The sequence below is a fragment of the Tachysurus vachellii genome, chromosome 17 (assembly GCF_030014155.1).
Source record: "Tachysurus vachellii isolate PV-2020 chromosome 17, HZAU_Pvac_v1, whole genome shotgun sequence".
NCBI lineage: Eukaryota > Metazoa > Chordata > Actinopteri > Siluriformes > Bagridae > Tachysurus > Tachysurus vachellii.
This window is the reverse complement of record NC_083476.1, coordinates 17,012,568-17,038,702: the sequence shown is the minus strand read 5'-3', so window position 1 is coordinate 17,038,702 and position 26,135 is coordinate 17,012,568. Positions and strand designations below refer to the sequence as shown.

The following is a 26,135-nucleotide window of genomic DNA, read 5'->3' as shown; positions in this document are numbered from 1 at the left end:
TATTTGCTGTGAAAACCATCAGGTATTAAGTCTTTGCAAAACTCTTTTCCAGCTCCAGACATTAATCCGCTTGAATTTTCTTTAAAAAAAATAAAAGACAAATGTGTGAAAATGAGCAACAGTCCGGAATGTGACAGGATCTGTGCTCAGCACAATGTAGCCTGAGGCAAGGCAGCCAGACAGCAAAGTCACTCAGAAAACCAGTAAAGAAAAAGTCTTCATCTTTTATCTTGAAATGAATAAAGAGGTGATAGGATTGTACTTGTGGAGGAGAAATCAGCCTCCCTTCAAGAGGAGCTCATCATTGACTCACAACAACCAGTGCACATCTCCTTTGGATCATGTGACCTACAACGAAGGGGAAAACTCAGCATGTAAATTAATATCAGTGTGAACGTCTCATTCTCACGGTGTGAGAACTGTTCCTGTCTTTCTGACATATTTAAAAAAAACAACAGTAGATTTCTTTCTCTTTTTTGCCATTACATTGCCATTATATACACAATGACCTCCAAATCGTACTTGCAAGGTAAGTACAGTACAGTGTTAAAGAATTAGTTTCTCATCATTCTGTGTCACTTATAGACGTGTTATTATGTCACAAAATAAACAGCCAACCGTGTTCCAGTACGCAAATGATGGATGCAGTAATAGTTTAACAGGGAAGAAAATGTGCACATCTAGATTTGGGAGGTTTTCCTATTTACATATACAGTCACTGTCTGCCAATCAGGTGGCAGCAGAACAATCAAAAAAATCATGATGATACAGGCCAAGAGCTTTAGTTAAAGTTCATGTCAAACATTAAAGATATGTGATCAGGTGATTCCAGTATAACAGATTCTTGTTCTTGGATGACAGGAGTGTGGTCTAATGTAGCCCACCTTCCTCAAGGGTTCACATTTTGTACATTCTGAGATGTTTTTTGGCTCGGCACGGTTGTTCATACTGGTTAGTTTGTGTGACTGTAGCCCTCCTGAAAAGTGCTTTCCCACCCAACCAAACTAAGCATTTAAAATTAAAAAAAAAAAAAAAAAAATCAGATGTTGTAACAAAAACAAAGTTGTACCCAAACTAATTTAAATTACTTTATTTTCAGGTAAGCACAGTGTGCCTTTAATTACTACTTTATTTTTATATTTTACATCATTAAAATATAGCATAATATAGCATAAAGCTGTATACTGGCAAATTTTAGTTACATGCATCTTTGCTTTACAGTTTTTCAAAGAACAACATGCTTGTGAATAACACCAACATTTTTAATGATTTATTTACTAAAATTACTTCAAATTAATTGCTACACACAGTTTGCTACCAACAGTAGGGCTAACATTTGTTAGAAAATTTGGCTAATTTGAAGTATATACTAATTACCCTAACATTATCTTGCTAAAATTAGATTCATAGGCCACTCATCTGCTGTCTTACAAAATAAAAAAATAAAAAAAAACAGCTTTCTTGCTAGCATATGGTTTTAAATAAATAATATCATTTTCAACATTAGCTAGCTTATTAGCAATTTTAGTAAGCTAGCTTCTGCAGACAAATAGCTGCTTCTGGTGAGGTAAGACATGAGCTAGATATTCACCTGGTAATGTTAACATAGTGCTGTGACTAGATAGCTTGCTAGCATAGTTAATATTAGTACTGTAAATGTGCCAATTCTGCTAGAAATTTTGTTTTAGATTATTTTTGTATACATGATATTTCTTCTTTTTTGTTTACTTAAAAAAGAACTAAAAAGAACAAGCTTACGTATAAACATGAAATATAGCTCTACATCTGTGCACTAGAATTCATAAGCTAATAATGATAACAAGGAATGCTTACATTAGCTTTATGACATATGACATATGTCGCTGGCTCAGTAATACCATCTGCATATTAAATAACAGAGCAGGTCTGTATATGTCTGTATGTAAATATTAATGTCAATTTAAGACAAACTACAAAACAGATATAAATGAAACATAGCAAAAAAAAGACACTTTATACAAAGTACAACAAACTGCTTTGGAGGCTGAAAGAGGTGAACTAAAGTTTTTATTATGCTTCAGATTCATCTAGAAGCCGTGTGTCAAACATTCTAATAAGAAGAAAAGTGTCCCTAACTGTATCATTTCTTTTTAGGTAATTTAGTCAAGATAACAGTGTTTCATACAGTGTCTTAATCCACAGGAGCTCACAGCTAGTTGACTATATTTGGTGCTAAATGTTCAGGCATGCTGATCAGCTGAATCTTCATAGAACAAAGGATATTTTAGATCAGAAAAATCCTGATTTAATCTAACACATCACATAGATACACTTCTGACACGACCAGTCACCGTCTCTCTGTTTTTCTTTCCTTGCCTTCCTGCACCGTATTATCTATTTATTGCACGGTGTGTCGTGAAATGGCATGCAGAGCAACAGCAGAGGCACACTGTAATAACAATGCACTGTTGGCTCACACAGTACACATGCAAAAGCAAAAGGAGCTGCTGAGTAGCGTGTTCTTCTCCATCCTCCCTGTATGTAGTGGAGCTCCCTGAGGTCCTCTGTGGACATATTGAACTCAATATACAACTGAGTTCCTGTGAGATACATCACTTCATTGATCTTTAAAGAGAAGTATCACTCAGCCTGGTGGGTCGCTTTTTCATATATATATATATATATATATATATATATATATATATATATATATATATATATATATATATATATATATATATATAAAATGTCATATAGAGCCGACACATCATACAATAAAAGAAAGCTGCTAATTTCTGACTCTGTGTGTTTGACTAGCTCCCAGTCATTTAAGCCATGCTAGCATTTTGGTTAGTTCGATGTTCCTTAATTGATGTTCAATGTAAAATGCAAACTTGATTTAAGATAATCAATTTATGATCCAAAAATAAATAAATAAATAAAAAGATTGAACTTTGAGCTCTCAGAAATTGCATCAGTAAGATGATTTGCAATCTGGTTGAAATGAAAACCCCAGTCAGGAAGGGACAAGCACATTTTTTTGCCTGCGGAAACAGAGAACGCAAAATTACGCAACAACACGACTACACCCATCATTCAAAATGTTTGCTCATTTTTACCAGACCTTCTAAAGACTTTCTATCAGGAGAAGTCAAGTATTCCTGATTCCATGTTTTTATTCCTACTAAACAACACAGAGAGCATTATTTCCTAATGAAAACCAGCCTGTTAGTGGTTAATTATAGTGTTGTCTGACATGCTCATGCCTGCTGACCCTGTGAACAGATTTCCCTCCTTTCGGTTATGGAGCTATGTCAATTACATAACTACAGTTTTCCTCTATGTATTTGTTATTTTCATCATCTCGCTGTTGGATGTCTGCGAGCATGCTGTAAATACCTGCTGAGACAGCATGTGCCACAGGAAAAACTAGAGTGTGACTGACTGGAGGTTGGAAGGACACGCTAATACAGGCAAATATGCTCATTCTACGTACTGAATGAAATGGGGAGATACATCCTTCAATGTTGGAATTCAAAAATAAATAATTAACTAAATCCTTTGACTGTACTCTATATGGGTACTTAGTAGCTGAAGGCCTTTCCCATGGTTGGCTCCTGTCTTCATCCGGATGATGGAGGGGGTCAAAATGAAATACTTCATATCCGGAATGGCATTTGTTGTTGCTAATCGGCATTTCTTCTCCAAGCTGAGTGTTGAGTCTGCTTACTAAGTCCTCCAGCCTGAGGCACAGTGAGTACTCCTGGACTATTAGCTGACAGGAATCACTGATTTGGCCTCTTGCAGTTTCTTGCTTGGTGTACTTTCACCAATCCTGCATTACCATGAGATGCAGCAACAACACAATGCACTCCAGCAAGGTCACTTTCATTTGGTCACCCATGTTAATTTGCCTCATACCATGTAGCACTCAGAAAATTCAGCCCATTAATCGCTGGTGAGGTTATTATTTCATTTTATCTGTGTGTAGGTTTCATATTAATTTTGTGCAAGCATGTTTATCGTCAGGTTGGCCTTACATGATGGTGAACAGTGAAAACAATAGTTGTTAAGGGATGGTCACATCTCAAAGTGGTTTCACTTGGAACCCCGTATGATTGGGAAACACTATACAGAACTCCAACAGGTTCCCTCAGAGAGAAAAGCTAAAAACTTGGGACCCTAAACAAGGTCGCTGCCGCCATCTCCACTTTGGCCGATGATCTTAGCTCCTGAGTTGATAATTCCTCCATGGTTAAAGAACTTAAAAGGGAATCCGGAGGTAGGGTGGGGAGACAAAACTAGGCCATCTGGAAATCTTCATAAACATCTATCTTTCCATGTTCGCCAAAGGGTTTTAGGAAAGTCGTAAAATTGAAAAGAGAGGCCCCTAATGCTCAGAAGGTTTCGTTTCTTCATCTGGAGTCCTGTGCACAATACACATACACACTAGGGGCTTACTATGGGCTGAAACAGTCTTCACAGTTCAATACTTTTTTAGGCTTGTGGTTTGTGACAGAAAGTAGTGATTTGTACTTCAGTATTTTGAAAAGCATGCTAAATAATGCAGTACATATGAACAGGAATGATGCATCATACATGTTTGCTTCAGGCCCTTGTACCAGCAGTCTTTCTCCGGGGGTCTCTTTCATTACAGTCCCAAACACAGACCTCTAATCACTGAGCCAAAAGGTCAGCTTAGACTTTATGTGTTTTTCCAGCTTTGGTGTGGTTTTCATTATCTGAAACATGCCTCTCTTCTTAAGGGCTTCCCAAAAACTTTAGAAGGACATCCTGCAATATACACCACTACATCACAAACCCAAAATCAACACATCTGGCCTACCACAGAGAAAATTTAATCTAATTCATCAGATAAGTCTTGGAGCAATTGTTTTCATAGACCAGAGGGCTCCATCTGATTAGACACCAGGCTGCTGTAGTCCACATGGATGAGTGTATATGGTGATGAATAGGCTTGTGTATTTGCTTTCTACGGTAAAATGACTGGATTTATGTAAATAAATGTGGTTAGTGAATCACAAACCATCATTTCAACATCTGCGATATGAGGCATATATTGTTAAGAAAGGTTTAAGTGTGTAATGTTACAAATATGTGCATACACAATGTAGTTGTAGGGATTGTACATTCCTCAGTGATGTAAAATTCATGTTGATCTCATTATCTCTAGAAGATCTGTGGTTAAGCTACTGGCTGCCATTCATGTATCCAACAAAGACAATATTTCACACAGTCCCAACAAATGATATATAGCCGAATGCTTGTATTCTGTGTTGTTTGATTTGCATCACTCCAGAAATGGAGGTTCATCGAAAGAAAAAATATTGAGAGTGCAAAGAAATGTGCAGTTTTCTAGAAAGCAGATGCCTGTCATTTTGTTTTAATGTATTGCCTTCACCTTTGCCTGTGACATTCCTTCGAGCGTAAAAGAAATACAAACGCAAAAACCAGAACAAAATGCCCCAGAATCCTGTAACTACATAAGCCACACAAGACATACAGGCAATTTTTTTTAGTCCTTTAACAGAAATCGTTTGCAGACCTCACTCCTCAAATAAATGTCTAGAGATGACACATGGTACTAATCAATATCAGTAATATAAAATAATTGTTTATACAGGCAAGATAACAACTCAGAGCCAAGACTTTTTCCCCATGGGGGCCCTGTCACCGAAAACTACGCAACAGCATGTAAAACACAATCCATAAAGAAATTTAAAAGCATCAGCAAAAAAAAAAAAAAAAAAAAAAAAAAAAAAGCTCCAGCTTTAATGCTTGTCATAACAGTTATCAATTAGAAAGATTCCAAGAAATAATCTGTAGTTCATTCCAAATAAAAGGTGCATTAACAGAACTAGGAACACAAAATCACTTTAAATCATACACAAAGTCTCTTTAATCTTTAAAGCTCTGTTTGCTGAAGCAGTCTCGCACACACATACAAACACACACAAACACACACATGCACACACAAGAAGCTGTATGTTTTGCTGTGTTGTGGTCAAAACAGAACAATTCCCTAATTGGGGCTTTGAGTTGTGCTTTGCAATCAAGTGGACAGTTAAGTGAAATTGAGCCAATTGTTGTCTAGTGGGCTTGTAGCTAAACTAGCTGCACTTATTGATCATATTTTCTTTATAAGTGACTTATAAAGAATCCATAACTCTATTGATAAGGTTTAATCATGTGGTGCAACAGTTTGAAAAAAAATAAGAAAAAAAGAAAAATGTTTAAATAATTAAAATCATATTTAAAAAAATCGTATTTTAGTTTATTTCAGGCCTAGGATGGAAGTTCATCATAACTCTTTTCTACTTTCACCTGATTTGGACACACATGCCTACAAAAGAAAAACTATACTATTAAATGTATATGAATGATTGACCTCTGACCTTTCAGTTACCACAGCAGCTCATTGCACTGTTTACTGCTTACATAAGACTCCAGAAAAAGTGCTAAAAGGAAGCGCTCGATGCCTGAAGACATATACAACAAACCTAAGGAGGCCAAATATCTGTCTGAAGAATTTGCAAGAGTCGTAAACAAACCTACCAGTGTTAATACTCTAAAAAGACGCTTTCAGGAGCCGCGGACCTTAACTATAAACCACCACTGTAATCAGAGAAAGAAACAATAGGGGCCATGTAATCCCCCAAAAAGGACTTTGGGTGGACCTCGTGATGTCTTTTTCAATTTGATTAACATGCTTTTATTTTTCTTTCCCTTTGCCATTTCTCCTGCTGCATAGCTGATGTGCCCGGTCTTGTCCTCCCACAATCATTTCAGAGACGTCGCAGAGAGAACTCAAAGAACGCTATTGCATGTGATTGCACAATAGGGAAAATGTAAAAGCAGAGGAGTTGGGCACTTACCCAGAGGGGGTGGGGTGCTACTAGGTGTGGGGCTGGAGGATGCCAGGGACAAAGTTGTTCCAGGTGCCAACACAGACACGGCTTTGGTCTCCTGAATGGAGAATGTGGTAGGAGGAATGTCAGTCATGCCAGTAAGTGCGATAAGCATCCATGAAGGAGTAGTGTTCCCTGTTCCCTCTTCAACATCTTCATCCTCACTTCTGAGGAGGTCCGGCAGGTCGGGCTTTCCACTAGGAATCAGAACATGGTTCAGAAGAAGCAGGTAGGTGCCCAGACCCAGCAACAAAAGCAACACAGTGGGTATCAGAAGCACAGCTCTCCCTTGATATGGCCTCCTACAACAACACCCTTTCCAGCGCTGATGAGCAGTATGGGACAGAGGGTAACCCTGGAGCGCCAGCGTCTTTTGAGCCTCAGCCCCAGAGCTAGCCCCAACCCCAATCCCAGGCACAACAGACACTCTCTGCCCCTCACAAAGTGACACCAGCAACATGGGCAAAGGATATAAAGACACATCTGGGTCCATTTGGGGCTTCCAAATCCTACAGTTTGAAACCCTGCCAGTGTTTTTGTCCAAGGAATCTCACAGAAGTAGCTTCCTGGCAGTTACGTGATCCAAAAAAAATCCTATTGCTGTTTCCTGGTCTGTTGTTCTCTATGCTGCTTTGCCGACATGGACTAACACATGCACTCTTATCCTCACACTGGTGTGGAGTGACGGCATGCTTCTGGCATCAGATCTCCATCCCCCCAGACATACTTGCATGAGCAGGCGGCCACCCTTGAACAGTGATGGGCGTGAAATGGTGCTGTCGGGACGCTGGGGTGAGCTGGCTGCCCTGGGGAAAGCCAAATCTGACCCCACCCATCCACCAAGGCACCAGCCTACAGTTCCTTCACAGCTGCTCTGCTTGTCACGGTTCCTGTGCTGTTCAGCCTGATGGGGAAAACAGAGCTCACCCCCCAATACCCTTAATTTGGACTGGGAAAGACCAGCAGGCACCAGCATGCATCAGTGGATACAGAGTAAGAGAGAAATAGAAAATAGGAGTGAAACAGGAGCGACATCTGCTTAGCAGCATGAGAAATATATGCTCCTTAAGTGCCCAAGACTCCAAAGTGGAGTGCACAATTACCCTCCCAGACAACCCGCATAAAGATCTGACTCTTGGGTTAAAGGTCAAACAAACCTCACAGCATTCAACAGTCTGAGTATGTAGGATCTCCAGGATCATAATCCAAAACACTTGCTGACACACTCCAACATGCACAGGTTCACATGCCTCTCTACATGCAGGTGAAGCGTAAGTGGTAAGGTCTGAAACGTGATGTTACGTTTGTTAAAGCCGGTTGCCATACAATTGGTAATGTCTTTATGAATCTCTTCAAATGAAACAAATTGGTCAAAGCAGCTCAGAAAGTCACAGAACCTAGCAGAACTTTTTCCCTCCAGAAAGAGACCACCCACTTGTCCATCTACTTGGCATTTCCAAGGTTCAAAATTTACAGGTTAAAGTTCACCTATATTACCTGGCTGGCACAAAAGAAATAGCCTAAAGGTTTGGCACATGTTTTGTGACTCTGAGGTTAAAACATGCATTAAAGACAAATAATGGTTTGGGCTAGGGTTCTTAGGCCCAAATGGATTACCTTGCATCATACAGCCAGGTGTTGTGTGCAGAGAAGCATTTGTGAGCTGCTTCACAAGATTGCAAGTGTCTGTGAGAGTGCATGTGAGAGAGAGAGAGTGAGAGAGGGAGAGCTGCTGGTGGGCCCCAGCATGACTGATGATGTTGGAACAATCAGCCGCCCAGCTGCATTTTCCATCAACACATTCCTCTCATGTCACGCTCTCACTCTCTCTTGCTCTGAGTGGGACAGCGCCCTCTAGGGACAAGACTTTTGACCAAAACTAATTTCAAATGAGTACTGTACAGCAAAGGCAGCCTTGTTCTTGCTGCTCTTTATTACAACACATGACCTGTCAAAGGCAAAATTAAAAGTGCATCACATGCACAAAAATGTTAGTCCCCTTAAGCATGAAGCCCATGCCAAAACACTCTCTAAATGCTGCACTAGGACGGCGCTTATATCTGAGGTAAATTAATAGACCGACAAAAAATATAGAATTTACACATTTTTTCCCTTTTGTGCACAGAGGATTGAGGTCTGAGGTTTGCTCTTTTGGTTCAAGACCAATATAGCGATCAAGACAGGTAACTGTATCCTATACTACTAAAGCCTTTTATCATGTGAATTACGTCAAATATACAAATCTGATGCTTATACTAAATTAACTCAAGACAGACGCTACCACTATTTTTAGCGTTGAAACGTGGTTTTATTCAATTTTATTGATAGCTGTGTCAGAACCCATGTAAGCCACCCAACTTGGTTAGAAGCATCTGGTATGATTTAGACATGCAGCTTGTTTGAGGAATACAAACTTCCATTATTCAGAAGCATCATTAGGAATAGCTCCAGTGACACTGGAAAACAGAAGAAACAAATGTCTAGGTTTGTTATAAAAGAGTTATAGTATACATCTGATCCGTTCTTTTAATGGCTACATTATGGTTTGAGTATTCCATCAATCAAATCATTGCAGGTTGCAATAATTCAACACAGGTATTTTGAAACCTCATGCCAGTTCACGCTCTTGAATATGATGGCAATGCCTAATTTTGAACACGGTCAGTGCTTCTAAAATGTGAATTTGTGATTATAAATAAAACAGTGAGAAATTTCCATTTCCATGCTGTGCTACCTTTCAATTTTAAGCTGTGCCTTACCTTAGAACGTTTATTAACATTTATATTAAACAGGCACCGCAGGAGTTTGAAACTATGTTTGGGATCAAGCTAAAAATGAGGGCCTACTTATAATTATGGATGGCTTTACCCGCCACTGACTGACACGTGTTTGCTTTCTATGGGAGTGCACATTCCCCCGAGACCTCATCTTTTGTCAGATTTCACCCTTTAAGTGACCTATGCCCTGAACACATCTTGAGATCATCTAAAACACACACACACACTTGCTAGACCACCATGCGGCACGTGGTCGAGGGATACGATACTAAGCGATGACTCCCAACACCGACCACTTTTCTAAGGCAGCCATGAGGCCAGATTGCCTCTGGGGGAAGCACGATGATGGCGGCTGCTTGTCTTCATTAACCATAGCTTCAAGCTCTCTCTCTGTCTTTCTTTCCAGGGATAGCTTTAGCCAACCTTTACACAGACATTCACACATTTAGCATTGACCAGTGTTATTAATGAGTGCAATCATTTTTATCTCTGGAAAAACCCTCGGTGTGTGTGTGTGTGTGTGTGTGTGTGTGTGTGTGTGAGAGAGAGAGAGAGAGAGAGAGAGAGAGAGAGAGAGAGAGAGAGAGAGAGTGTACATGTGTGTGTGTAATACTGAAAATCAGAAGGGGCAACCTGCAACCCACAAGATGAGGCCCCTTGTATGTAAAACTCTATTTGTAAAGGGTGTGACACAAGAATGAACTTGCTGAGAGACTGCAGAAATACATCCTGTATACATTGAGTTTAAGTGCAAGCTTATACTAGTCTAGTAAGTAATAAATTGGCAAGGTTCTGTATTCTGGAGAAAGGTCGACTAATTCAATTGATACGACTCAAACGACAGTTTATTGAATGAGTGAGAATGACATTTATCACAGTTCTATTTCACTATGTAAACATTCAGCAGTATCTTTGAAGGATTTCACTTAATATAATTTTGACATTTGTCTTTCCTACAAAAGCTTTCAAGAAAGCCATGTACCTATCAACCTCTTCACTACACCAAGAACAACTGTAACAAAATAAACGGTGACATGGCAAGTACCTACATACAGTTTCTGTACAAATTAAATGAGAATTTCATCAAGTAGTACAACTGTTTCAGGTGTATGTTGTAATCGTATGGCAATCTGTGTGTACTGGCTATGTATTGTAAGTTTAATGAACATTGTCTTTAAAGACAGTGATCGATTTCTCGTTACTACCAGCACAATCCCTGACAAAAATCCAGCCAGGTGATTGTCTCAGGGCCGCATTTAATTGTCTGTGAGATCGGCTCATGCCAAGACTCGCCGTTGCATTAGAGAATGAGTTTGAGGCAAGTTACTCTGCAAAGCAGCTGGGTCTCATCCACTGTCTTTCCCTCTCTTAGTCTTTGTTGTTTTACCCACCCCCATGTCAGGCAGGAGCACACATACCCACATAGCACTGCGGATCCATGCTGCTGCAGCAGCCTCGCAGCACTGCAGCCTTTCGCAGCAGTAGCCATTTCACTGATGACCTTAGGATGGAAATCAACCGAGTCAGCGCGGCGAATAAATTAAGGCCTCTCTCCCCCCTGCTGCGTGGCAGAACAGCACAACGATGGAAGTGATAAGAGTGTTTCTCATATTTGGAGCTCTCCTCATGTTCTACCAGGCTGGGAAAAACATTATATCAATTTTATGAAACACTGTCAACTTCAAGGATTTTCAACTGTTATATTAATCTAATGTCACCTAAGGCTGGGGTGCACTTGGCTGCCTCGCTGTTGAATCCTTCGCTCTGTGTTTCTTAGTGGGGTTGCTATATGTTCAAAAGGCAATGTGGGTGTATTCCAGCCTAGAGGCAACACACTCCCTCAACTACACACCACAACCATCCTAGAAATCCTGGGCTTGTTTCAAATTACTTAAGTGCACATACACAAACATATGTGCCGGTTTGTTCGCACGCACATGCATGCAGGAACTGCACATGACTATTAAGAGAAGAAGGAAAGGTGCCGCTTACATACAATCTGATACAGAGGAAAAGATACCTGGTGTAACCTCAGAGTAGAAACACTGCCAAATATGCACTTACAAATGCGAGAAAAACCTTATATAAATACATGAACACACACACATATATGTGCACATACACACCATCAAATCTATTTAGATTGTCTGCCTATGTTATGGCAAGAAGTGTGGCCTTCAACCTATTAAATCTTACTGCAAGGGCAACCATCCAGCCTTCTGCTATAAGACATAATAACATAGCAATTACCTCATGTGCTTCGTTATACAAAATCAACCATCATGTAAATGGCTGTAGAAATTTCATCACTCTATCTAATTTGGTTCTAACACTTATGCATATCTTCTAAACATAAACAGTTTTAACCGATGTTTTTGTAGCATTTATCAACATGTATAGTTATATTGCTACTTATAACGTTATAATACTCATATAGTGACATTTCTTAACACTTGCAACCATAACAAAGACTCTAAGAACAAATACATTTTTAAGTGAAATTTAAGGTTCACCGCACTAGCTTGGCTTCAAAACCTTTGGCTTTACAATGACCTTGAAGCTTCCTGCTAGCACAGAAAAATTGCCCCACTCTGGCCACTGATATCCTGATGTCGTCTATCTATCAAGTGTGCCTAAAGAGTGGCTTTGAGGTGTCTTACATTTCAGAGGTTTTACCAAGGAGCAATTAGTCTTTTCAGAGATGAGAGAAGCTGCAAAGGCAATAACTGTATATTTTTCGACAGGGGCAGCTGAAAATAAAGCTCAAGTAGCCCTGCTTCAGAAGTAGATGTTCACCGGTCTCTTAATCTATTTTCATTATACAACCTCAAACTCTGTAGGAAAAGACTGCTTTGTCAGGGTATGACCTGTGACTGTGTGGTAAGACAACAATAAATCGAACATTGTATGTGGAGATGTTTTTATCATGTTATTAACAATTGTTCGTAATAAGATAACAACTAGGTACTGTTACCTAACAATTTACCTAGCATATGCATCAATTCATGATATAATTTACAGAAACTCCTAGACAGCAAAGCTATGACAACATGTCTCTATAAACATGTTTTCAATAGAAATGTAGCACAATATGCTTCAGATGCTATTGGCAGCTCTAGAGGAACCAGGCCTCATAACTTGGCAAAAGCTTAATAAAAACTAGTACAAGACTAATGCACCCCTGAGGAAATAATTTGTCAGTGGGTGTGCCCAATGGAGGACTTCATCAAAATCAATGTGGCAGCTAAGCTGTTTTTCAAAGAAGAATAAGCTCTGTCTTGTTCAAACAGCTCCTGCACAAAAAGACGGTGAAAACAGCAGAGGAAACCCTATGGGTCCAAATACATAATAATTTTTTTTATCAATATAAACAGCACCTTACCCACACTGAAGGCCACATTACATTAAAAAACAAAGGCAAACTAAAAGAAAAAGATGTTTTTAATGTTTGGAAAAAAGAAATCTGTCAACACAGTCTTGATCAAATAGAGAATTCTCGTAATGGTGGCATTGAATAATTTTTCCACAGAACCCAGTTTTGTTTTGTGGATTTCTGTGGTACTGTTTATTATTATTATTATTTTTTAATTATTATTATTATTATTATTATTCCAATCCTGCCTGCTATTGAATGAATTCTGATGAATCCTGCCCTCTCCTGCAAACACTCTTGACCAATCCCATCCCTCCTACAGATAAAGAATCCTACTGATGAATGAATGTTGCAGAAAACACATCATACAGTGCCACATGAGCAATTCATACGCTCCTTTTTTTACATAGTCCCACAAGCTTTATATCCCACTGCTGGCTTCTGGCAGCAATAAAAGCTGGCTCCCATGGCCTTTTCTTGGGCCCTGTGGTTCCTACAGGATCCCAGTCCTAATGCACATTTCCTAATGCTCTGATGCATTTAATGCTCTATTGGAAACCATCAATACACCAGAAGGAAAATGCATTAGTAGGCAATATATAAGATGAAGACAAAAGGATTAAGAACTGAAGCTTGAAGGACAAAGAGCATTTGTAGATAGATGTGAATGTACAGAACATTGTATCAACCTCAGAGAGAATAGAGAATAAATTCTAATAAAAATAGACAAGACAGAAGAATGGCATGACTCATTCCATAAAACGGTTGTACTAAAGTCTAGCAAAATGAGAATATCGAGGGCACCAGAGTCAGGGAAGACAAGTGGACTATTAGTCACTCCTTCGAGAGCTTCCACAGTTATACGGCATGGATAGGAATCTCTGGAAAGTCTGCTACTGGTAGAGAAGAATAGTAGTTGAGTGGGTAATTGGTTATTTATATATTTCTAGTAGTTTGGATATATAATATCGAATTGGAAATAACCCCTTAATTACAGAGTTCATGACTATCAGGTTAAAGGTACCAGGCTTAATAGACGTATTGCTGAAGAGACAGTTTTGGAATGACATAATAGATGATCAGAGCTTTTGGGATTTGAGATCAGACTGAATAAGTGGATATAAAGTGTTTTAGTATTAGTCTTCTCAATAAACAAGAGAGCTTTGTATGTTATGAAATAGCGATTTAACGATGTACATTTTGCCATTCTGTACTGACATATGATTTCTGATGTGACTATGAATGTCCACCTTCCTGAAGGGGTGGAGAAATCAATAACTTGGGTTATAGACATTGATTTGTGAATTTGCTTGCTTGACCAGATTGTAAGGGTTATACTGCTGGCAAAGCAATAAACAGTCAGGCTGTTTCTGGTAGGGCAAGATGCATATGGAGAATGAAGGGCAATACTGAGTAACTGACACCAGCCATAAGTAGGGAAAACCCTAGGGCAAAGCTTTCGTGTTGTAAGTATGACAGTGGAAAGGTGAACAGCTTTTGATGAAAGGTAGGGCCACAACTGATTTCCTGAACTACAGTTACCACCAGACAGAAATAAACATATTACAGCCTACCTGAGAGATACAACGAGTACTGATTAGCCTTATAGACTGTACACTCTCCATAAGATCAGGAGGAGATCTAAATCAAACCCACACAGTACAAATGCGTTAGCCAACACCAGCAGTCCAACCAGTAAAATCAGGAGTAGGATGAAAGGCTTAGCAATACTGACAGTGCACAACTAATGAGAGAGTACACAATTACTCACCAGCACATAGACCGACATGGCGCCAGGTTCACAGGAAGAGGTCTCACAGCTGGCAGGTAGAAAAGTTAGTTTCAGGACACACCAGTCAGAACATTTACAGTGAAACCCGCAAAGAAAAACTTGTCCAGGAGTTAAGAATCCAAATAATCCAGAAAAAAAGAAGTTATTTAAAAAAGTAATCCAGAAAAAGAGTATTCATGTGTATTTTATAAATACGTCCAGTATGACAAAGCAGCTAGTCCAAGGTGGATAAAGTTGTCCAGCCGGTAAGGTAAAGGCAGAATAATAAGGCGGAGAACATAAAAAAGAACTAGAATTAAGGTAAAAGTGGTGTATACTCTTGACCAAAAAACCAGGTCTGTAAAATAAACGATTTCTGTTTATACATGCCTTTCAAAGGTGACACCCTCTCATCCATCTAACCACAGAAGAAGGAGAGTCAAAGCACTATGTTGCTAATCACACGGAAACCTCCATAAATCAATCAGTGTCTTGCTGCAGGCAATGTTCCAGGGTTTGCACACAATGTATTCAACAGTGGAAGTACAGGAAATAGAGCAAGAACCACACTGACCATAGACATAGACGGTGATAAGTGAGGAATTTATAACTATTACTCTTCTGGATGGTAGGTTAGTTCAGAGTTTGAAGCTTGGTCTGCTATTAGAAATATTGTCCCTCTTCACAGTATTGGAAATCTGCCTTAATAAAAGAATCACCACAAATCTATATGCTCAGTGGATAGCTAGTTGCTTTATCAAAGTGAAGCTCTCAGCTGCATGGTACTGTATCCTGAGACCTGTGTCTTGGCATGTTAAAAAAGCTCTGGTGATGTGGCATTTGCAAAGTTTGGGACTATAAAGTATTTTTACTTAACTGATGATATCAGCAGCCAGATTAAAGATTGCATTATTAATGTTTCTGAAACAGCAGCTGAACACTTTGCCCTTAGGAACTCAGACAACTGACGGAAAATTACAGAATAGGATCATTGATTATAAGTAAGCCAAGGATGAGCTTTACTTACTGCTTTGGACATGAACGGTGCTTGTGCTGTTGCTACTCCCACTGTCGTTCTCCACTACACACATGTAATTCCCAGAGTCCTCCAGCCGAGCACTAGTAATCTGGACCTTGGAGTTTTTCCTGCGACATAGAAACAGAAGAGTCATGGGACTTTGCTATGACTCTGGATCTAATAAACCTGACAACATGGCTGTCAGTCCAATCCTAGCAACAGCAGATTAGAGATCAAAACAATGCTCTAAAACAGAGATTCAAAAGGATTATAATGTGCAGTTTTATGTTACAGATGGCTCTTATACTGTATGGCTGCAATCCAGCCAACAGTAAATTTAGCAGCAAACATGACCAATAGTTTGGTACGATGTGAAACACTTTATAAGGAAGTGCCCAGGCTCTTTGCTTTGTAATCTGACTTATAGTTTACGTTCATACAAATAGCAGGGGATTTCATGTTCCATGACTACAAAGGAATCAACGAATTTTCAATCTGTGATGCCTGCATAACCTTCAGAATCCAAAAAACACATGCCCACATGATCGCTAGTCACACACTTACTTCTTGGCTCTGATCCTGACTTGTTTGCTCTTTTTCAGAATGGTGCCATCTTTGTACCACTTATAGGACAGGGGAGGTTTACCCGAGGCCTCACACTTCACTGTTATCCGAGCTCCTTCTGGCACCACTACCGGGCTCCGCAAAGGTTTAATTGTAGGAGCTCCTAGAAAGAGAAAGAGAACAAATGGGTCAGGTTACAATTTCTTGTTTTGTATTAATGAAGCATGTTGTTCCAAGGATCATTTATTACGTGTGGTAACACAGAGATATCTGCATGTAATGAAAATCAGACAGTTTTCTCATCTAGCTAGAAGATTTTACCAGACACACAACTGGTATGTTTGTGTTTTTATTTACACCTCAACTTATTATATTCAATAGCAGTCCATGAACGTCCCTTTCTAATGTCCCTTTCTTTTTCAAAAAAGATTTTGCCTTTAGAGGGCATAGATTCAAGGCATATGCATCCTTTGTGAGTCCAGAAAGTAGCAACGACTGTTTTAAATATGCTGATGATTTATTTTCCTTATTTTTTCTTGTCTAAATGAATTTGCAGCTCACAGCTAGCAAGGACCCACACTCCCTATCATTGAAGCAAAACACTTAAAAGACTCAGTGATAAGAACCACACTGCCCAGCATTCTCACCGTGTCTAGGGGAGAACAAAATCCTGATTGATTATACTAATGCGTCTCACATTAATTGTAAACAGGGAGTAGACTTTGGCCTTCAACATGTCTGCAGCTATTACATGAAAGAGAAACAGTAAGGCAGCTGGGAGAACTCAAACTAACATCAAACATTATAGCTTAGATAACATGCACCACACTTTACACGCCAAAAAGAGGAGGCTAAACAGTGGTCAGACACAAAGTGGCCAGAAAGCTAAACTAGGGCAAGGACGTTACAGCAGTCAGTCCAGCATTCACATGGACATTCATATGGAATGGGATCTACTCCGTCAATGAATGACTGCATAACAGGACAGGTGAACCGGAGGCTAATACTGAAAAAGCAGGGGAAGACCGGCAGTATTGACATTGTTAACAGCAGAGAATGCTAATCGCTCCCTCTGGGGTTAGTAGACAGTGAAGTAGCCATGATTTCAGGGTGAAATCGTCCAAGCAAAAAAATCTTCACTTAGCTCTTTCACCCTTCACTTTATTACATGCGTCTTCAATCGCTACTATATAATAACCGTCTTTACTCTTTTCCATCTTCCATTGGATTTATGTTGTTTGGATTAAAGTGTATTATTACTTCAGGTGTATAGTATTTATAAAATGTTGAAATGGAAAACAATATCATCTGAACAATTTATTAAGTCAGTAAGGTGGCTAGTTAATTTGAAAGGAAAATCCAGCTAGCATTTTGACAGAAGTTATTCAAAAAGAATAAGAATAAAGAACTTCATTGTATCAAGTGTCATACACCTAAAAAAGTGTCCACTGTTAAAGGAAGTGAAATTATCATGTAAAATAAACAACTTAGTGTACCTTCATAATGACTTCAATTAAGATGCTAGACCTGAAGCACTGAAAAAATCAGCAGCGAGAATAATTTTAGCCTGTCTGTCCCACTTCTCCCTCCCAGTACATGCAGACCTTTAATCCATGTTACTAAATTTTGTTCATTGAAAGGATAGCATTCCTGATATTGTGCTGAAACTAATGAAGCCTGTCATATTGCAGCACAGTGCGGTGTCAGGTTCTTTGGTAAAAATGTTGTGAATGTGGTGACCGTATTATTCCCTCTCAGGTTCCCAGTGACATTTTAAAGCTACAAAGCCTACGCCTTTCCAAAAGCCAAAAGCAAAGCTAGAAGCTCAACTTTTTAACACTGTTAACACTTCCGAGAATCCGATAGAGGCACAAAGGCTTGTGGTTTGCATGAGCACAATGCAAGATGGATACAGTGTGATAGGAAAGCATGGCCGGCTTTAGTTAAGTCATAGATCAATGTCTGGTGTGCTTTAAAGGAATGCTCTAGTGTTTTAAATCTAATCTCCACCTACCACATCTGTAGCTCTAGCACTATTAGCATGAACACAATTTCTAACATGTATTCCTTTAGCTGTAAAGCCATTGATTCAAATCTGGCTTATTTTAAAAGTCAAGGGGCAATTGTTGAATTTCAAGAAGTGACTATATCGTTAAAATTCTAGTCGTGAGAAAACATCTTACCAAAATTGTTCTTTTGTACTTTCTCCAACAGTGAGGCACACACTGAGGTAGTTTGTGAATATTTCACTATTTCAGATCTCTTTTAAAGACATCTTTATGATACAATTTATGAGTGTTACATATTTACTGGCCAGTATCAAAAACTACCCTTGCATTTAAAGTGAGGTTCAGGTATAATGTTTTATTCTCAGAAACGAAAAAACATGCCAAAATTCTGGGCTAGGCTATTGTCTGTAGTACAGTACAGATGTAGTAGAAATCCAGAATTACACGCGCACAAACACACAGAGTTGTACAAATGTTGTGTTGTTTAACAAAGTTTAACACCACACTCAGTACTGTGCTGTGCTTTGTAGAAAATGAACCTTTATTATCACCACACGTACATTACGGCAAAGTGGAATACTTTTCTTCACTGATCCCTGACTTGGAAGTTGGGGTCAGAGTGCAGGGGCAGCTATGATACAACACACATGAAGCAGGGATGGTTAAAGGCCTTGCTCAAGGGCCCAAGAGTGGCAGCAATGTGGTGCTGGGACTTAAACCCCAACCTTATGATCAACAACCCAGAGCCTTAACCACATGAACCACCATTGAGAAAAGTAACCGATGCTGTGACACTGAACTAAAAAACGAAAGCGTTAAACGACCAACATTTTCATTATTCAGTTAGCAGATGTTTTACCCTAAGAGACTTCAATCGAGATAAGCTGTAAAGGTATAACAAGTATGCAGCTAAGCAGTTAAAGGTTTAAAGGGTTAAAGGTCATGCACCAAGACCCAACACTGGGATTTGAACACAACCTTGTAGCTATTTGCACTTAACCCCAAAAATACTGGCCTCAGAATGCAGAATGCAGAACCAACAGGGCTTTAACAAATATTTTAATTTGATGATGATGAATTTATCGATGATGTTTAATTGCTGTTAGCAGCAACTGTTTAGTGAAATAATTCTTCAGTGTATTCTAAGTTTACGTGTAGAAAAGAAATCAAAATTGGTTACTGAATTATTAAAACTTGTGCTCCTGTTTTGTTTTAAATCCTTAGTGAGGCTTGTATATAATGAAAAGAAAAGGATGCAGAAGTGACTTTGTAAAGAAATTCCATCCCAATCATTAAGAAGGAATTATAAAATACAATTTATAACAGTTTAATTCCAGAATAAAACTTCAACAAAAATAAAAAAAAACAATACTAGCAACGATTCGAACGCGAGAAATAAATGGCAAATAACTGCTAAATTGTTTCTTAATATTTGTTACTCCAGAATCTTTTTTTTAGTCTATACCAAGGCAGGACACCGGTGAATACGTGTACTACATGTGTGTTAGAGATCATCGGGCCGAAGCAGCTCACATGTGACATATTTCAACAGCCTTTTTACACAACCGTCATACTTTACGAGACACATGACACTCTCTCTGTGGCCCTGCCCATAATTTAAAAATGACTGTGAAATGCATAGCCTCAGGGACTGATGCCAGGATTCAGTCGTGACTCTCTAAATCACCTTGGGAATGGCGGGAAAAAATGCAAAGCCTTAAAGAACTTTGTGTTTGGATGCAACATTAAGTGTTGCCAATTTCTTCTACTTGCAAGAACTCTTTAACAAGCAGCTTGTTGTTGCATTTGGAGAATGTGCTCTGATGCAATTTTCGCTCAAGTGCATCAAGTAAAGGAGTTCTAAAGAAAAAAAAAAGTTTGAACAACAGCTGAAAGCTCAGAGTAAGACTGCTGTAGTGTTGCAAATTTGGTTGAACAGACCGAGCAATTTTTCTACTTAAACATAGTGAGAGGTTACAAGATCAACTGTACATCAGATCTTTTGCTGCTTCTAATCACCAGAGAATGTCTAAAGAATCTCGACGCACTGTACTTTTGCCATGCGGCCTGTCGTTTACGAAGATCTGTGGCTCATAAAAAATGCAAACCAAATCAAAAACCACAAATATTTGCCTTAAAGAAAGGAACTGAACATCGATTCTGTTGAAAAATACTTTTAAATGCTACGCTGTCAGCACATGAGCTAAGAATCATGCTCATGACTCCTATTATTTAATATATGGTTTGGGAAATATATTAATACAGCATAAGCAATGAAAAAGATCTGCACAGCAAATATGCTATTTTCTTCTTTTAAAGGACATTTAAATAAAGTGAACATATGTTTAAAGTAAAAATAGCATGACTTGGTCAGCATAAGTTAAGCAATAGGAGAAAAGTGCCGAAGTATAAACTTTCTCGATACAAATCAGTTTACAGGTGTAAATATTTATGACACTGTACTGGTCTGTCAGTGAAGCAATACATCTACCATACTATTAGTTGAAATGTTAACACAATCATTCACTTTGTTGTGCTTAATTCTCTCATTCATTTTCTCTCACATTAAATCATCAGCCTGGATTGCTTTACGTACATCATGTCATTGTCTATCACCATCTACTGCAAACCCCTGTAGGATAAAACCTAAAAACAATGAAAGATTACGTCCATTACAGACATGCCATCTTTATCATCCAGCCTTGATGCTGGAATTACAAAGCTACAAAAAGAAAAGTCACCAAAAAAAATGCATGATTCAATAATGTTAATGTTCATAAACTCAATAAATGTCCTCATGCTTTCCAGTACCTTGGAGACCTCTAACCACTTTTGAGTCGACTCACTTCACTCGTTGTTACACACGTTGCTAAATTTGTTCCATATGGGCACAAAAGAAAAAAAATGCTATAAAATCTGTAATAAAATAAATATAACCAGACTAAAACTTAAATATGTATGTCTATATATGTGTGTATATAAAAAAACACTTTAAAACATTGTAGTATGTAAGTGTGTGTGTGTGTGTGTGTGTGTGTGTGTGTGTGTGTGTGTGTGTGTGTGTGTGTGAGTGTGTATAGTAAAAGCTCATATTCAAATAAAAAAGAAAATCTCAAGTAAGAAACAATAATTTGACCTAATAAAAATAACCAAGCAAATAATATAAGCAAATTGCTAATATAACCCTATTTAGCCATTATTAAAAATCCACAATTTAGTCCTTGCTTCCAAAGAAAATTGATTTCTCATCAGAGATTTCATATAATTGATTTACAATGCCCAAAACACAGTCATGTCTCCGTGGGTTTTACAGGTTCTTAACAATAAAAGAGCTACAATTTAGATCACTCATGAACATCAGCTGTGTAACCATTTAGAAATAAAACAAAGAAACATCAGCAGGGGAGACAGAATGAGGGATCCCTCACCAGGTAAGGTGAGAATAAAGAACAACACAAGGGCAATTCAACATCCGATCTGTTTAAAATGACAAAAATTCAGCACTGCACTTCAATAACGAAGAATGAAGAGGAACAAACCAGATATCACAAAACCCCACAACGTACAAATCTGTGGCACATCCTTGTTGTCACAACCTTATCCCAACAGCTCATATCAAAAATCTTATTTAGGCCATGGCTGACATATTTCTCCAACATGCCTTTTCTTGTGTGTCTAGGTTTGTGGGCTAAATGAGTCAATCACCATGATTTCCTACTTGTCATTCTGACAGAGTTAAATTTAGCCGTGCATTAAAACGTGACGGTATAAGAAGCAAATGCGTGTGACAGGGTTAACCTTAGCCTCCAGGGAAAAGCTGAGTCTCCCGGCCATTCTTTTCTTCCTGACTTTGCTTTGTTTCCAGTAGACAAAGCAGAGGAGATTAAATATTGCGTGAAGACAGCTCCAGGAGAGAAACTGCACGGTTACTAAAAGTGGCTTCTCACACACCCATGTGTTAGATTACAGTTGCGTGTAAAGACAATACAGTGAACAACATTTAAGAAGGAAATAACAGTAGAAGTGCGCCAAAAAATAAAAGCACTTTATCAAGGAGGTCACGCGAAGCAAAGCCTAAGGGCGACAGAGCAAAGGAAACCTTGTGTAGGCGAGAAGAGCCATGGAACGAGCCTGGAAATGAACAGGTGGGGGGTAGGAGCAGGGGAAAGGTGGGAGACAATACTATGCAATACCTTTGAAATTCATTAATCTAATGCGGATATCTCAGATCAAGGTAAATGCTCAGGGGACGAATGATGCCCTCCTAAGGGACCTGCTACCTCTGTGTGTTTCTACACCTCAGTAGATGTACACAACTGTGAAGTTGCACCATAGATTTGTTTGGTTCATCGTTATTGCAATACTGGTGTCCGCAATACTGATATTACAAAAGTACATTTAAATGTGCATTATCTCTCTCTCTCTCTCTCTCTCTCTACCAAAATTGTGTTGTGAAAGCATTTTGACTAATCTCAGAAAGGTTCAAGAGGGTGTGTTGATAGATTACAGCTTTGGCATGATTAAAACAATTTTCAAGTCTCTGAAGCTTGATCTTTAATTACAGCGTTAGACAGAGTAGCAACTCGGTCTTGTCCAAAAATTCATTCCTCCACAGATCATCTAGTGAGTGACGGCTGTAAATGGAGATTTAAGGTTGAGAATTTCTCTTCCTGCATGACCCTGAAGTCGGACTACAGTGACAAGCTGAGACTTGCAGAAACCTAAACAGACATTGAAAGAGACCGCACAAGCATGTTGCACTCCATTAGCTGTTCAAGAGCGTCTTAGAGACTAGCATTCATTCAAGAACAGATCACAGTGATATTGTAAGTGAATCTATAGTCGAAGGTTTAACTGCGGTGAGAGCTGCAGATGCCCAGCAGTGCAGCTTCCTTCAGATACAGCATGGATGTGAATCAATAGTAGCTCTTGCCAAGTGGCTTGCAAGCAAGAGGAAATTCACACAGGCTCAGCAACATGAGTGCTAATTAAGAAACCAAATACTGGAATCAACTGTGAAAGTTGTAAAAGCAACTTGGCACAGCCGGTTGAGGGGGAGCAGGGAGGCCCCGGCATGTCAAAGCACTCAGACTGAGGCTCGCACGGCAAACACACAATCATGCACAGTTACCAGCACAGGCCAAGGAGGCCAGATGTGCCGCTACATGCTGCCGTTTAGGAAGTCCTCCTGTGTGACAAATGCAGGCAGCAAGCTTTGACAAGATGAGGTGTGAGATTTACCTCTTGAGTCTCACACCCCTCCCTTGTCGGCAACACACGTACGAACATGCATACATCCACACACTCACACCTTTGCGTGTTGTGTCTTTCTTTACCTTGAGTCAGATCACTCTTTTGTTCCTTGCGCTCCTTTTTACCTTTTTTCTTCCCATTTCTCTCTTTCTTCCCTTCTTCTCCTTCTTCCCTTCTTCCCTCTGACATGATAGTGTCAAAAAAGTGTTAATCCACTCAGGGGGAGAAAGACTTGGGACAGCAATGAGAACCAGCAATAGTCCTAAGGGGGGAAGTGTGTGGCAGGCGCGCTCAAGACTCTGAACTTGTCTGAGCACTCGTGCCCTATATACACTCGGTCCCATCATGTAGGGAAACACCTACTTGTGACAGAGCATGAGTAAAGGAAAAGAAAAGGAGAAGGGGAGGGATAGAAGGAGAAGGAGGGAGCAAAAGGGAGTCATTTCCCATTGCTGTCAGACAATTAACTGTTCCTTGACTGAAAGCTTCAGATGAACATGATGAGTACTGAGGCTGGTGCTCACAACCCTGCGGCGCTCAGACTACTCCTGCTCATCTGACCTTTTTGGGCCTCCACCGTGGGCTCAGGTCAGAAGTCACAGACATATACGATGCCCCCAGTGTTTAGGGCACGATATTTCACCACATTCTGATGCTCATTCTTAGACATCTACAGCCTGCAATGACCAAAGCAACTTCTAATACAATCCCAAGAACTTTTTTTATGCCAGTGCAGCAACACTGGAATGAGCATCTAGGAGCTATATTTAGATCTCCAGATAAGAGCGATAAAATAAAAACCTCTGTAACCGGACAGGGCCGCATCCCCTTTTTTGACCTCCCCCTCATGCTTGTTCACTTTATTTCCCCTTCCTCCTTCCCCCACACTTTGCTTTGTATTGTCTCCCACCCTCTACTGTAAGCGAGTCCCAGCGTGTCCCTGCTAGTAGTGTCGTGAGCAGTCTCTGGAAAGAAATCTTACACATGCAAAGAGGTGAGTTACGCTGACTGCTTCTCTACACACGCACACACTCACAGTCAAAGGCCAGTAGATGCATAAAATCCTGAAGAATCAACCACAAGAAAAAACTAAAGATATCTTTTTAAGAGGACAAGGTTGATTTAACCAATACAAAAAAACTACTTACATGTACTCACAAACAGATGTCATAAATAAAATAGATCACTAAAAATATAGAAATGGACCAATCTATTCAAAGGTGAGGACATTGTCATGTATATGTATATTTGATCTAATAGGTAAAGCAGTGTGTGTTTGTGTGTATTGGTTGATTTCTGATGGCTCCAGGAAAGACATTTGCTTACAAAAATCTAGCAGCTGTGCTGTTTCCTGGAATTTTTATTTTTTATTTATTTTTTTTTTGCATAGTAAAGAATTTAGCCCAACATTGGTCCTGACATTTTCCTAGAAACCCTGCTGTTCATTGCCCCCCAAAAAATGTAGGTGCAAAGTTCTGAAAAGTATTCTGAATACTTCTGAAATTCTGAAAAGTAACAGGTGGCTACACAGGGGTTATTTTATACCTGCAAATTGTGTCTACATGATACTTGGACTGAATGACTGCAGTAAGCAGGAAGGTGTAGCTTATAAACTGTAAACAATGTGTATAGAGTTCATAAAACTGTGTATAGTGTTCATAAGATTTTGTGTGGTATACATTTAGATTAACAAGTCAATATTTTATGATAATAAGAATAAAAAAGAATTATAGAGCAGTTATTTATACAATTTGCATCTAATACAAAAAGTGTTGTATCTCTTAAAGGCTTCATCTCATTCACACACCTGCAACCTATGAGGCAAGTGCTTGATCCAGATAAGCATAAAATGGCTGTTGTCCTGAGGGCCACAGGGTTAAATCCCTCTGATGGGCCCCTCTATTGTTGTGCCCTTAAGCAAAGCATCTCCATTCAGATAAGAACACAAGATAGAAGACCATAACAGTCTCTGCATAAGGGCTTCCTTTAACGAACCTCTATCAAGATGTGCTTATATTCTGAAGATTTAGCGATTACAGTGTCTCTACTAACGACATGATGTCATTCTGTAAACTCACGCTATCACAGAAAGGTGAAGACATGTGCCACTATTATAAGGTAAGAACATGTTACTTAATACTTCGTTATTCCATCTAGGCTAGAATTCCAAAGTATGACCAGAATGGTCTGGTTTCGTTCCAACACCTACACAGATGCAGAAACTGGGAAACAAAAATACAAAGAGCGGGAGGGAGAGCTGAAGAGGAAGAGTACAGGATTCCATAATGTTTCTTATGAGTCATGATCATGTGGTACAGAGGGCCTATCATGGGCAATTTTCCAGCTCTGCCCTCTCCATCTCCTGTGTCACCTCTCAGAAGGTGTGTATGTGTGTAGAGGAGGGTCATGTCCCAGCAGGCCAGGCCACTCAGCAGACTGCTCTACTGTGATAACTTCAAAGG

The 26,135-nt window shown here is 39.3% G+C and overlaps 1 protein-coding gene across 5 annotated transcripts in view; it reads right to left on the bottom strand.

The window, feature by feature from the left end:
• Nucleotides 1-24,000, bottom strand: part of nrg2a (neuregulin 2a) — a 45,951-nt gene extending 21,951 nt beyond the window's left edge. For 2 of the 5 annotated variants that reach the window (XM_060890543.1, XM_060890545.1), the window contains exons 1-3: nt 23,757-23,999; nt 16,412-16,574; nt 15,857-15,975 (exon numbers count right to left, since the gene is read on the bottom strand). In XM_060890543.1, the coding sequence (XP_060746526.1) occupies nt 15,857-15,975; nt 16,412-16,574; nt 23,757-23,862 (388 nt within the window). In that variant the 5' untranslated portion in view covers nt 23,863-23,999. Of the gene's footprint in view, nt 1-15,856; nt 15,976-16,411; nt 16,575-23,756 lie in introns of all 5 variants that reach the window. The other 3 variants (XM_060890544.1, XM_060890546.1, XM_060890547.1) reach the window with 2 other exon arrangements.
• Between the last annotated feature and the right edge of the window lie 2,135 nt (nt 24,001-26,135).